Here is a 12500-nt window from a genome sequence, read left to right as displayed (position 1 = left end):
TCAGGAGAGAAACCCATAAGCTGACTTAATGCCTTTGCTAATTTTCACATAGTTCAGTTACGACATCTTGATTTTAATTAAACAGTTGATTGAAACAGTTTCCTCTTTTATTTTTCAAAAGTAACGCTCCTCGGGCAGGTTCTGTTCTGTCAGGTCTCTAATGAAGAGCTGGCTGGCCCTGGTGCCCCTACCCGGCCCTCAGCCTGTCCTCAGCCTGTCCTCCTGCCCACGGCCCCTGCCCCAGGGCTTCCTCTCGTGACGGCATCCAAACACCCTCTGGTCCTCCTCCTCTGCCTGCAGCTGTGTCCCCCACTCCAGCTCAGACGTGCTCCATCTAAGCTGCCAACAAGACTCCCCTGAGGCACGTTCAGCCGGTGGCAGTTTGTGACACGTATTGTGCCCCCACCCAGCGTCCCCGGGCCTGTTTCCACCTGAAGTGTTCCTACAGATGGACTGCTGGGGATCAGAATGCCCTGGACATCTGTCCCTTCATGTAGAGTACAACAGGGGCAGTCAACACATCTCCGAGGCCAAGTGTCCCAGGAAAGGACTGTGACCCAGCATAGATGAGACTGTCGCAGCATATCGGCCTCCACAGCCATGCTACGTCCCTGAGTACATCTGAGCTGTGGTGACACTTTATTCACACTGAAGCCCAGGGCCCAGTCCCCAGCATGGACGGCTGCTCAGGCCATTGCTTGCTTCATGGAAGCGCCCTTTTCTTGCCAGCTTCGACCAGGGACAGCTCCCAGGGGCGCAGGTAGCATGTTTGAGGCCATGGCTGTCATGGAGCCCAGACGCCAACAGTGGGTCCCCAGAGCCTCATGGCTTTCTCAGAGGAGCTCAGTGCCCTTCACACCCAAGTCAAAAGCCGAGGTGTCCTGGGAGTGGGTGAAGGGGAGATGACCGTTTCCTATCTCAAGAACACAACGATTCCCAGGCCTGCGTGACAGGGCTGACCGGGGCAGCATGGACCAGGACAGAGTGGAAGCTGAGGGTGGGCAGGGCAGCACCTTGCCTTGGGCTCAGGCTGGTGCCATGAGAGGACACACGTCTGTACTCAGCTGGGGAGAGTGTCGCTTCTACACCTGGAGTCCTGCCCTGAACCGTCAAAGGCAGACTCTTCAAGGAGGCCGGCCTCCAACAGGAAGCGCTGTTTCTAGGGGAGTTGAGTCCCTGAAGAAAGTCGCTGGCCTCTAGCCAGGTCCAGTGGGCTACTTCAGCTTGTTTCAGCTACCCGTGACCGTCAGTAGTGCCACCACAGAGCTCTAGCCAGAGCCTCTAGAGGCGGCCACTGAGGGTGTTAGTGTGCAGCCACCCACGCCTGCCAGGAGCCTGGTGTCTTCACACCCACACCACACACATGCACAACCCACACTACACACATGCATGCAAGCCACACACATGCCACATGAACACCCCACACCACACACGTGCACACCCTACACCACACACATGCACATCCCACACCACACACATGCACACCACATACCACATACATGCACACCACACGTGGTGCATGCACACCACACATGCGCACAAGCCACCCATGTGTGCACATGCCACATGCACACACACACAGAGCTTTCCTTGAAGGGAAGGTCTTCCTTTTGCGTTCTGCTCACTGCCTGGCTCCCAGTTGCACACCCATTGAGCTGGTGACGAGGGTCACTCCTAGGTGACAGAGTGGGAATGGCTCTGGGAATGGCCGAGGTTCCATGAGTGCCCTGTGGGAGGTGTGATCCTCGAGGTCAGGACGCAGGCTCAGTGCCAGGCAGGGTGTGGTGCCTGGCAGGCGGCCCACGGGCATGAAGCAAGACGTGGGACGACAGTGCCAAGGACAAGGCTCGCCCAGGTGGCGAGGCCCAGGAGCCCCTGGCCAGTGAGGTCTGTGGACGCTGTGGAAGGCGGGGCCTGGGTGGGCCAGTGCAGGCTCCCTCCAGTGTGCAGCCAGGAGGCTGCATGGGGACAGGGCTGTGGGGAAGCGGGAGGAGGTAGTCCCACGGGAGCTCCCTTCCCGAGGCCCCGGGGCAGAGATGGGCACCACCTGCATGTTCTCTGACCATCACTGGGGTCGTCATTGCAATGCCACTGGCAGCCTTGCCCCCCAGGGCATCTCTAGCCCTGTCTCCTACAGGCATCAGTGGGCTGAAGGCCAGCCATGACAGCAGCGTGGCCACTCTGGCAACCAGCCCCCAGAGGCTCCATCCACCAGACCTCACAAGCCGACCCAAAGCCACCAAAGCTCTGGAAATCCCAGGTGCTTAAGGGCTCTGAGGCCAGGAACTCGGGATTAGGGCAAAGACCACAGGGCGGTGTCCCTTGACCCCCACTCAGGAGCTTGGTGCCAGGAGCTGGGGGCAGAGCAGATATGGACTCCAACTGTTGCACCCGCACCTTAGCCCACAGCTCCCTCCTGGGCCTCACAGCTGGCTGCCAAGTGTCCACTGCTTCTCCTTGGGACTCCTCAGAAGCCTGAGCCAGGCCTGCTTCGTTCCATTTCTTCCCCTGGTGGCACTGACCCCTGCTGGCCAGTCCAAGGGCATCTGTGGCCCACAGCTGCCAGCCTTCCTCTGTCCCTGGCAACTTTCCTGGGTGTCCACTCAGCTCCCCAGAACTGTGGCCTCTGTGCCAGTGGGTGACATCTAGTTCACACACAGTGGGCATTTGCACCCGGTGTCCCCAGCTGTCCCGTGCCTCTTTATCGGAATCACACAGCTCTCCCCTTGAGAGCCCTTTAGTGTCCAAGCCCACCATCTGCACCCACAGGGTGGATGGCCAGGCTGGACCTGAGAGCACTTTGGGCCTTTTGATCTGGCCACACGTTGCCGGTGTCTAGCAGCCCCCAGCCCTGTCCTTGCCCTCATCCCTTTCCAGCATGACCTTGGCCCCTGGGGACTGAGTCAGGAGGCTTGATGGTGGGCCTCAGGCTCACAGCCTAACTGAAGGGCAAGAGGGCCCCAGCTCTGGTGAACTTGGGTCAATGTGTAACTGGACGCTGCACCAGCCCATCTGCTCAGCTGAGGGGCCACATTGATTGCCAGAACTTCCTGGAAGAGGTCCCAGAGCGGCTAGTCCTGGCCAAACCTGCAGCCCCCTCCCTGGTCCTCCCCCACTTGTGTACAGAGTGGCCTGGGAACGGCTCCACCCCACTCTTGGGTATAAAGAGGGCCTTGGTGGCCGGCCAGGGCAAAGCTGCGCTGGTCCAGGGCTGACGCAGGAGGTAAGTGGAGACCTCAGCTGTCCCTGGCTACAGCTGAGCTGTGGGCTGGGCGAGGTGGCCAGGAGCAGAGCTGCTGGAGGGGCTGTTCTCATTCATCTGGGATCAAGACTGAGGATTTGTGGCGGCCATGCTTCACAGGGGATGTGCCACCTGCAAGTCCAGACACTGAGATGAGGCCATCCTCCCCAGCCACCACCTGGGCTCCGGAACGGCTTCTCCCTAGCTGCAAGCCAGGATCACCCCTGGCTCCTACTTCCTCTGGTGACCTGGGGCTCCAATAGTCCATTGGGTCTCTTCCCATCTGAGGGGACAGCAGGCTTCATGTACAGGCAGCGACAGGGAAGGGCTTGGTCTCAGGGCCCCGCAAGGCTCAGGGTGTGCCACCTGCATGACCCTTAAGCAGAGTGTCTCTCTGGTCCTGGGATCGAGGTCTGGGTCAGTGCAACCTGCTCACCATTCTGTCCCTGAACCTACATAAAGCCAGACTCCTGACAACACTGGCTTTCAGGCTGGGCCCACAGGGACAGAGCCTGGCCATGCGGAAGTGCTTCCTGCTCCTGCAGGTGGCGAAGGCGGGCCCTGGTGTTCCTCAAGAGGCAATGTAGTTGGGCCTCGGTGCCGCCTGCTGTGCCCCAGGATCTGGCTGAGTCCTGGTTCTGTCTTCTACTGGCTGTGGGCCCTGGAGCAAGCCCCTGGACCTCTCTGTCCCTTGCAACATGGCACTGATGACTTCACCCAGCTGCCTGTTTGGGGCCACCTTGGGAATGAGGCGGAAACGGCTCTTGTGGGGCTATCTTCACGTGGGAGGAGACAGACAAACCCACACCTCCGAACAACAGAGCAGATAGTGCTTCCAGGCAGCAGGTGAGAAGAGCGTGTCCAGGCAGCCTCCGGAAGGCCAGGGTGGCCGAGACTAGCTGGCTGGACAGTGGAGATGCCACCAGCCAGGATGGCAATGTACAAGTGTGCTGCCACCTTCAGGGGGAAAGGCTGGGCAGGGAAAGGCTGGGAAGGACGGCTACCCCCCTTGCTGGTCCCCAGTCCCTGCTGAGAGTGAATTCAGGGCCACCATGCTGCCCCAAGAGGAGCAGTCTGCAGGAGTGGCAGGTGGGAGGGCTGTGCTCCCCACGTCTCCAAGCCCACATGGCGCCCCATGAGACCAGCAGGGGCCTGGCTACACAGGAGGTCCGGGGTGGGGGCAGAGGCCCTGCCCTTTTGTCCACTGCATGTGGCTTTAATGAGAAGAGTGAACTGGGTAGGATGCATGGGGAGGAGGGGGAGGAGGCGCCAGGTCAAAAGTCAAAGGTCTTTTTTAAAAACTGTTTTAAAAAAGGTCGTTGGCAGTAGGTGAACCGAGCAGGACCGGACACGCGGAGGCCTCGGTGTCCTGGGGGCGTGGAGGCCAGGCAGGTGCCGGCAGCTGTGCCTCACCAGGAGATTATGAGATAGTCAACTGTGACGAGAACAGTTTCATTTTGGCTCAGATTTGGAATTTCCAGCCCAGGATAGGACAGACCTATGATGTGGTGCCATGGAGGGCCAACGAGGCCACTCCTCCAAAGGGCTCCACCTCCCAGCAACACCGCCCTGGGGCCAGGCCTTGGGGGTGTTAATCCAGGCCCACAGAGTAAGGCGCAGATAGCTCACTGGCAAGGCCCATGAACCCAGGGCCAGATGGGCAGGGGCAGGGAAGGCCAGGCTGGGACCAGGGCACAGCAAGGTGGGCAGGATGGCCTCAGGTGACAGGGCAATGTAGCAGGCTCCCTGCAAGCATCAAGTGAGATGCCACACGTCTTGACCTGAGCCACCAGCAGGACGAGCTCCCTCCCCTTAACCCAGAGGAGCAGACAGCGTGGAGGGCCGGGCAGCCCAGCTGCCTTCCCCTGCCCACCCCAGGCAGTTCCATCCCTGGCCAGCTCCACCTCTGGCCAGCTCCATCCTTGTCTGTCCAGCTGAGGCTGGAGCTGTCTCGGCACTAAAGGTCAGGCCTCCAGGGCTCACCTGGCTGCCCTGTCCGCTGTGGCTCGGGCAGGGCTCTGAGCTCTAGCTGCACGTCAGAGCCATCAGAGACTTAAAGGATCTATTCCTGACCCAGCACAGATGAGCGAGGCCAACTGCAGGGAAAATGGATGGACGGGCATTGTCCTGGAGACCAGAGGGCCACTGGACGGGACAGTGCAGACGGCCTGGAGCTGGGGACGAGGGGGAAGGCCAGGGTTTGGGTCAAGCCCTATAGCAATTAGGATCTCAGGGACACTAAACCATCCAGAGTCACTTGATGAGCATCTCAGCAGGGAGCACAGGGGCTCCACCTGGACCCATCGCTGGCCCCTCCTGCTCCCTGGGAGGAAGCCGCAGCCCCTGGGCTCTCGCCCACAGCCTGGGGCTTCAAAGTCCAAATCGACTGTCCCCCAGCGCAGATGCTGGCGTCCAGGGTCAGGGTGCAGCAGGCTTCTCCTGCTGAGGCCTCTCCGGTCTTGCAGACACCGTCTAGTCCCGGTGTCCTCAGTGGTTGTCCCTCTGTGTGTCCCACTGTTAGGATCCCATCATAACTTAAGCACCTCTTTAAAGACCCCGTCTCTAACTACGGCCACTTGCCAGGGTCCTGGGGACGACTTCAATGCATGGACGGAGACAGGGCAATTCGGCCCCAGCCAGGTGTTGGCACCTGGGCTGTGAGGAGTCTGGCTCCGCCCCTCCTGTCCACCCCCAGAGCACCCCAGGCGCCTCCTGGCTCTGTAGTTCAGGGAATGCGGGGTAAAATGAAAGTCTGGCTGGGGACCCCTTGGATAGTCACCTTCACCCTTCACAAAATGTTGTTTCAGGGTACAGACAAGTGAGCGCTGGGATCAGAGATGGCTCCTGCTGGCGTGGCCCTGCAGGCCACAGTCCTGTGCCTCCTGGCCTGGGCTGGCCTGGCCACTGGAGACCGGGTGTACGTACACCCCTTCCACCTCCTCTTCTACCCTAAGAGCACCTGCATCCAGCTGGAGAAACCCGACCTGGAGACACCCAAAGAGCCGACCTTCACGCCTGTGCCGATTCAGGCCAAGTCAGCCCCAGTGGACGAGGAGGCCCTGCGTGCCCAGCTGGTGCTGGTGGCCGAGAAACTGGAGGCTGAAGACAGACTGAGGGCCGCAGAGGTGGGGATGATGGCCAACTTCATGGGCTTCCGCATGTACAAGATGCTGAGTGAGGCGTGGGTCGCCGCCGGTGCAGCTGTCCTCTCCCCAACGGCTCTCTTTGGCACGCTGGCCTCCTTCTACCTGGGAGCCCTGGACCCCACGGCCAGACAGCTACAGTCATTCCTGGGTGCACCTGGGGAAGACCAGGGCTGTACCTCCCGGCTGGATGGGCATAGGGTCCTCTCTGCCCTGCAGGCCACCCAGGGCCTTCTGGTGGCCCAGGGTGAGGCCGGCGGCCGGGCCCCACTGCTGCTGTCCACAGTGGTGGGCCTGTTCACAGCCCCTGGTCTGCGCTTGAAACAGTCCTTTGTGCAGGGCCTGGCCACCTTTGCCCCCGTGGTCCTCCCGCGCTCTCTGGACTTGTCCTCAGACCCAGAGCTCGCTGCTGAGAAGATTGGCAGGTTTTTGCAGGCTGTGACAGGGTGGACAACAGGCAGGCCTCTGTCAGGGGGCCGAGCAGATAGCACTCTGCTTTTCAGCACCTCTGTCCACTTCCACGGTGAGGAAACCCCTGGTCATTCTTGGGCTGCCACAGGGTGGTGTTCTCAGTCCCACACCCTTAGCAGTCGGCGGGACGGGGACAGGAAGATGGCAGGCGTGCTGCTTGGGTGCCCTTGGCCCTTGAGCTTCCTGCAGCCACGGTTTCCATGGCAGCTGACGGCCAACTGCAGGGACTCACTCTGCCTCTGGGGCAGATGCTGAGCTGAGTGGCAGGAGGGGTACCACCACCCAGGCCAGCTGCGGGGGGCTGCCTCCGTCACTGTGGCTGGAGGAAAAGCCCTGTGTCCCTCTAGGCAGCTCCACTGAGGTCCCTTGGGGACCATACAAGGGGATGCCCTGCTTCTTGCTCATATGGCTTTATACTGTGGCCCTTGTCACCCCCTCACCAAAGGCTCTGAGGGTCGAGGACCATGCCATTCCACTCTCACAAGGTCTCAATCCAGGGGGAAGAGCTGCATCCAGCCCCTTAGGACAGGGCGACATACAAGTGAGGCCAGGCAGGGGTCAGGGCTGTCATGGGGGCCCCTTGTTGACCAGGCCTCCCTGGGGCCTCCTGCGGGCTGCCTTCGCTTCACTCTACCACCCCAGCTCACTGGTCCTCAGTCCTGCCTGTCCCTGGGCAAGAGAGGTGCAGAGCTGGGGCCTGGTTCCAGGGCTGGGGCCTGGTCAGTGAGCAGTAGTGGGGGCTGAGCACCACCAGCAGGCTTAGGGGCTACATGAGGACCTTGGGCCTCAGGCAGGAAAGGTGTGAAGCTGCCATGGTGGACGGTCACCACTGTCCACTGTCCAGTCCCACCAGGTCCAGCACCAGGGTGAGCCCTTGTGAACTGTGGCTTTGGGTAACAACTGGCCATTCTGACAAGTGGGCAGCTGTGGTAGGGTGTCAATGGCCGAGGCTGGGTGTTGGGAGATCTCTGTAATTGTGCTTGGACTGTGGCCCTAACGCTGCGTTAAAGGGTCATATTGAGTAAGGAAAAGTGAGGCGAGCCCGGGCTGGGCAAGGCAGATCTGGTGGGCTCCTCATCAGGAGCCCTGGGCCAGACCCTGAGTGGTTTTGGACCTCAGCCTAAGGGCTGGTATCCCAAGTGCAGCAAGTGCAGCGGCTCTGTAGCCGGGCTTGGGCGGAAGACAGGCAACCCTCAGGTTCTGGGCAGGTGTGGGCCTGCGCCCGGGGCAGTGGTGGCTGCTGGGTGGGGAAGGAGGCTAAGGGTGGGGAAGGAGAGGAGCAAAGCAGCCTGGCCAAGGCTGCCCAGGCCCGGGCCCCACTGCTGCTGCCAAGGCCCACAGCCTGCCCAGCTGCTGACCATCCCCTCCTATTCTGTCTGGGCTGCAGGGAAGATGAAGGGCTTCTCGCTGCTGCCCGGGTCCCAGGAGTTCTGGGTGGACAACAGCACCTCAGTGTCCGTCCCCATGCTCTCGGGCACTGGTACCTTTCAGCACTGGGCTGACGTGCAGAACAACTTCTCCGTGACCCGCGTGCCCCTGGGCGAAAGCTCATGCCTGCTGCTGATCCAGCCGCACTGTGCCTCTGATCTGGACAGGGTCTCAGCCCTTGTCTTCCACCATGACTTCCTGGCCCGGATGAAGAACCTGTCTCCCCGGTAGGAACTTCTGGGTGCCCTGGAAACTGGGGGAGCTGCGCCATCTTAGCTCAGGGTGGAAGGGTGAGCAAAGCGGGACAGGCCCAGGGTGCCAGGCTGGCCTGGACCTGGGTGTCCACCAGCACCTCCCATTCCTCCATCCCCTGGGCTCTGGCAGGCGCAGCTGAGAGAAGAGGAAGCACCCATTTCTCAGAGCGGTGTGAGCCCACAGGTTTTACGAGAGAGAAACGCCTAAGCCACCCTCTGAGAAGGAGTCAACCCCACACTCAGGCAGGCCCATCCTGACACCCCAGAGCCTCTGGGGACTGATGTTGGGAGGGCCTGGCCTCAGCTGCTCTTCTTCCTGTTGTGGCAGCCCCTCCCACAGAGCACTGGCCTCTTCCTGTTGGCCCAGAGTCTGGCCCAGGGCCAGTGCCAGGGGGAAAAGTCGGGACCCTGCTGCCAACTCTCTTTGAAAGTTTTATTTTTTTAGGTTTATAATATTGTAATGATAAATCAGTATGCAATGAGGGTCTTAGTTTGAATCATGATGGAATACAGCTGACCTAAAACGCACCACCTCGGCCATCCCAGTGTCCTGACACGGAGCCGTCTCAGTGGTGGGCCTCCACCAGCAGCCTGTCTCCAGAGCCCGCTAACAGTGCAACACTGACACTGGCCTGTGTGGTGCTGACCCACCAGAGCCTTGGCAGCCCACAGCACCCTCCGGTCGGCTGCGGGTTGCCCACCTCAGGTCCCTTCTCCCCTGGGGTCGAGCATCAGCCACTATGCAGACACACAGTCATTCACACGTCTGTCCGTGGACACTTGTGAGGCTTCCCCGGTGGCTTGAGGCCTTGGCTGTGGACATGGCACACTGGCCAGGGCTGGCTGTGTCACCAGAAGTGCCCATGGCCCTAAGGGTTGCCAGAGGAAGCAGCTGGAGGTGGAGGTCACTGGAGCTAATGGGTTGGCACAGGCTGAGGTCAAGACCACAGCCCCTGCCCAGAGTCTCCCTCCAGAGCACCCTGCAGCCAGCTAGGGTGACACCTCTCAGGGCTGCCCAGGAGTGCCCACACACAGCCAGCCTGAGAAGCGAGCAGAGCAAAGCCCAAGCTGCCCTCGCCAGTACCCAGGACAAGCCCTGGAGCTGGGGGCCCTTCCCATGCTGTTTCCTTCACGCTTAAGGTTTTCTTTGTATTTGTTACTGAGGTTTTCCTAGAGGTGAGGATGACCTAGCTGGATGAGGGCTAGACTTCCCCTTCCTCAGGGGCAGGAGCAAGGAGCACACCTCCCTGGGCTCCTGGGAGCCCTTGCCTTGTCCCCTGGAACCCTCTGACCACACATCTTCCCAGGGCCATCCACCTGACCATGCCCCAGCTGGAGTTGCGAGGCTCCTACGACCTGCAGGACTTGCTGGCTCGGGCCAAGCTGCCCACCCTGCTGGGCGCAGATGCGAACCTGGGCAGGATCAGTGATGGCGACCTCAGAGTGGGAGAGGTTGGTGCTGGCCTAGGGGAGGTGTGGATGAGACACAAAGGGGGCTGTGGGCGAGGCTCTCAGGATAGGAGGGAGAGAAGACCTGGACCAGGGGGGTGGGCCATGTTGGGAGGGACGTGGCCAGAGCCCTCCGGGACTTCCCAGGGACAGTGCAGGAGAGCAGCTCCTGCCCAGCCTTGCCTCTAGTGCTCCAGGAGTGTTCGGCCCCTGCTCAACCAGGCCAGGACTTGGGGTCTTCCCCGGAAGCTGCAGTGGAGGTGTCCCTGGCCAGGCTCTATCCTGCAGCTCCTTCTGTGCTCAGGAGCCACTCTCTGGCAAGAGAGCCAGGGATCCTGCCCAGCACAGCAAGGTGGTGGGTGGAGACAGGAGGGCACGGGCAGGGGAGGCAGGAGCTGCCAGAGTCCCGTGGTGGGCCTGCAGGCGTCCTCCCTGCCTTGGGCCCTGTGTGCCCGAGGACAGAGGCCATCTCCATTGCCTTGCAGGTGGTGAACAGCCTTCTTTTTGAACTCAAAGCGGATGAGGAAGAGCAGCCTGCAGAGTCTGCCCAGCAGCCCAGCATGTCTGAGGCCCTGGAGGTGACGCTGAGCAGCCCGTTCCTGTTCGCCATCTACGAGAAGGACTCGGGTGCCCTGCACTTCCTGGGCCGTGTGGACAACCCCCTGAATGTAGTGTGAGGCCCTGCAAGGCCACTGTGCCTGGCCATCCAAGTTGAGGCCAGCAGAAGAGCAAACCTGGCAGAATCGGCCACCTGTTGCCACCTTCTCCTCCCCGCCCCTGGTGGGTTGGCGTGGCTCCTTGCCAGTGTGGCACCTGAGCAGACACAGGCGTGAGTGGAGAGTGGGGGAGGCAGGAGCCTGTGCTGTACCAGGACGACTCTTCAGAGGGGGAGTCTGAACATATCCACTGTCTCTGAAACCAAAGTGTCCCCTTCTAACAGAAATTGGGCTTTAAGATTAAAACACACGTTGTCTCATTGCCTTGGGTTTATACTCAGCGAACTGAATGTGAGATTATAGTTCCCACAATGCCTTAGTTTTTCTTCCCATGATACCTGTAGTTGCAGAAAGACACACAGACCTGATTTCATGCTAGAGCAATCCTGACCACCCTGGCAATAATCCTCAGGTGGCTAGTAACATCCTCCGCTGTGAGCAGGGCCGCCAAGCCATTCAGCTGACAGTCCACGGAGCTCTCATGACCCCTTGCTCCTGGGGAGGCCCAGCCCATGTGCTCTGGGTGCCTCTGCCAGGAGCAGGAGAGTCAGGCTTGTGTGGTGGGAGGCCTGTCCGTCAGGGGACCTAGAGGGGAACGGGGCCGAGGGATGGATTGCTGCTCAGGGGGTCCCTGGAGCAGAGGGCAGGGCCCTAAATCTTCTCAAAACACTTTTTCCCTCAATGGATTAGACCCACAGTCTCTATGTCTCAGCAAAGCCAAGGAAGAGGTGGGTACTGGGCAGGCTGGATGGCCTTGGTGATGCTTCTACCTCCCTCAGGAAAAGTTGAGGGAAGACATAGCCCTGGCCGTGCTGGACGCAGGTCCAGGCCCCAGGTCCCCAGCCAGCAGCTGTATTCTGCAGATGCTGAGTGCACACCAGCCTCGGGAGCTCCTGTGGAATGGAGTGGTTCTGCTCTGCGAGCGCAGGTGGGTGGCAGGGTTTCCAGAACCACAGCAGCCCTGTTCCGTGGTGACTCCTGGCTGGTGGGGCAGCCTGGCATGTGTTTCCAGCACCCTCACTTAAACAATCAGCTGCAAGGTGCTGAGTGTCATACCAGGGACCCAGGGACCCAGCCAGTCACTCTGCCCCTGGCTCCTGGGACGCCCAGTGGTGGCATTGCCACAGCTGAGGTCCCAGGGTGTTGCCTTCTGTCTGTGGGAAGGTGGCCTCCAGCTTTGCAGGTGGAGCAGTGCTGCCCACTGTCGCGCTGCTTTCTGTACAGTTCTAGGTGGGCGGCTGGGTCAGGGAGACAGCGCAGGACGCCGGCACGCCATGAAGGTGGCTTGAGAACGGCAAGCATGGGGTCCGTCTGCCCAACGCACTCCTCCACTGAGCTGGGAGAAACCTCCCCAGGGTGCAAAGTGCCCATCCACGAGACTGGGGTCGGCCACTGAGGCCTAGGTGCTGTGGAGGAGACCCGCAGTGACACGGCAAGGCCTGGTCTGTGGTGCACTTGAAGGGCGCAGGGAGTGTGCTCAGCACTGCCCTCTGCACAGCATCCTGGTACCCCTGCTTCCCCTGTCATGAGGGGACAAGCTGTGGGGCAGCCCAGCCTGGGTAATGCCAGCATTCACGGGAGCTGCAGCCACTTTCTGGCCAGGAGGCCAGCCAGAGTCCATAGCAGCTCCAAAGCTGACCCACAGCTGGATCCAGTCGCAGCTGGGCATGGGCTGGAGGCACCCATAGGTGGAGATGTCAGCCTGCTCACCCAGCTAGGCCTCAAACACCTGGGGCACCTCCCACTTCCTCCCAGTGAGTTGTAGTGAGTGGGTGGATGGAAGGCAGCGGCTTCCAAG

General features: G+C 60.8%; 1 protein-coding gene across 1 annotated transcript; it reads left to right on the top strand.

Annotated features, from left to right (window-relative positions):
• The first annotated feature begins 3069 nt into the window (after positions 1 to 3069).
• Agt (angiotensinogen) lies at positions 3070 to 10964 on the top strand. Its single transcript, XM_015504317.2, has 5 exons — positions 3070 to 3223; positions 6049 to 6907; positions 8243 to 8510; positions 9845 to 9989; positions 10472 to 10964. The coding sequence occupies exons 2-5, from the start codon at positions 6079 to 6081 to the stop codon at positions 10661 to 10663; spliced, it is 1434 nt and encodes a 477-aa protein (XP_015359803.1). The 5' UTR covers positions 3070 to 3223; positions 6049 to 6078; the 3' UTR covers positions 10664 to 10964.
• The last annotated feature ends 1536 nt before the right edge of the window (positions 10965 to 12500 follow it).

The sequence above is a fragment of the Marmota marmota genome, unplaced genomic scaffold, assembly GCF_001458135.2.
Source record: "Marmota marmota marmota unplaced genomic scaffold, marMar, whole genome shotgun sequence".
Classification (NCBI taxonomy): domain Eukaryota; kingdom Metazoa; phylum Chordata; class Mammalia; order Rodentia; family Sciuridae; genus Marmota; species Marmota marmota.
This window is presented reverse-complemented; position numbering and strand designations above follow the sequence as displayed.

Bases quoted from the DNA above. Each gene is read 5' to 3' on its own strand.
- Agt (XM_015504317.2), top strand. From the start codon at position 6,079: ATGGCTCCTGCTGGCGTGGCCCTGCAGGCCACAGTCCTGTGCCTCCTG. The intron at 6,908-8,242 runs GTGAGGAAACCC...TCTGGGCTGCAG, and splicing joins CACCTCTGTCCACTTCCACG to GGAAGATGAAGGGCTTCTCG. The intron at 8,511-9,844 runs GTAGGAACTTCT...ACATCTTCCCAG, and splicing joins ATGAAGAACCTGTCTCCCCG to GGCCATCCACCTGACCATGC.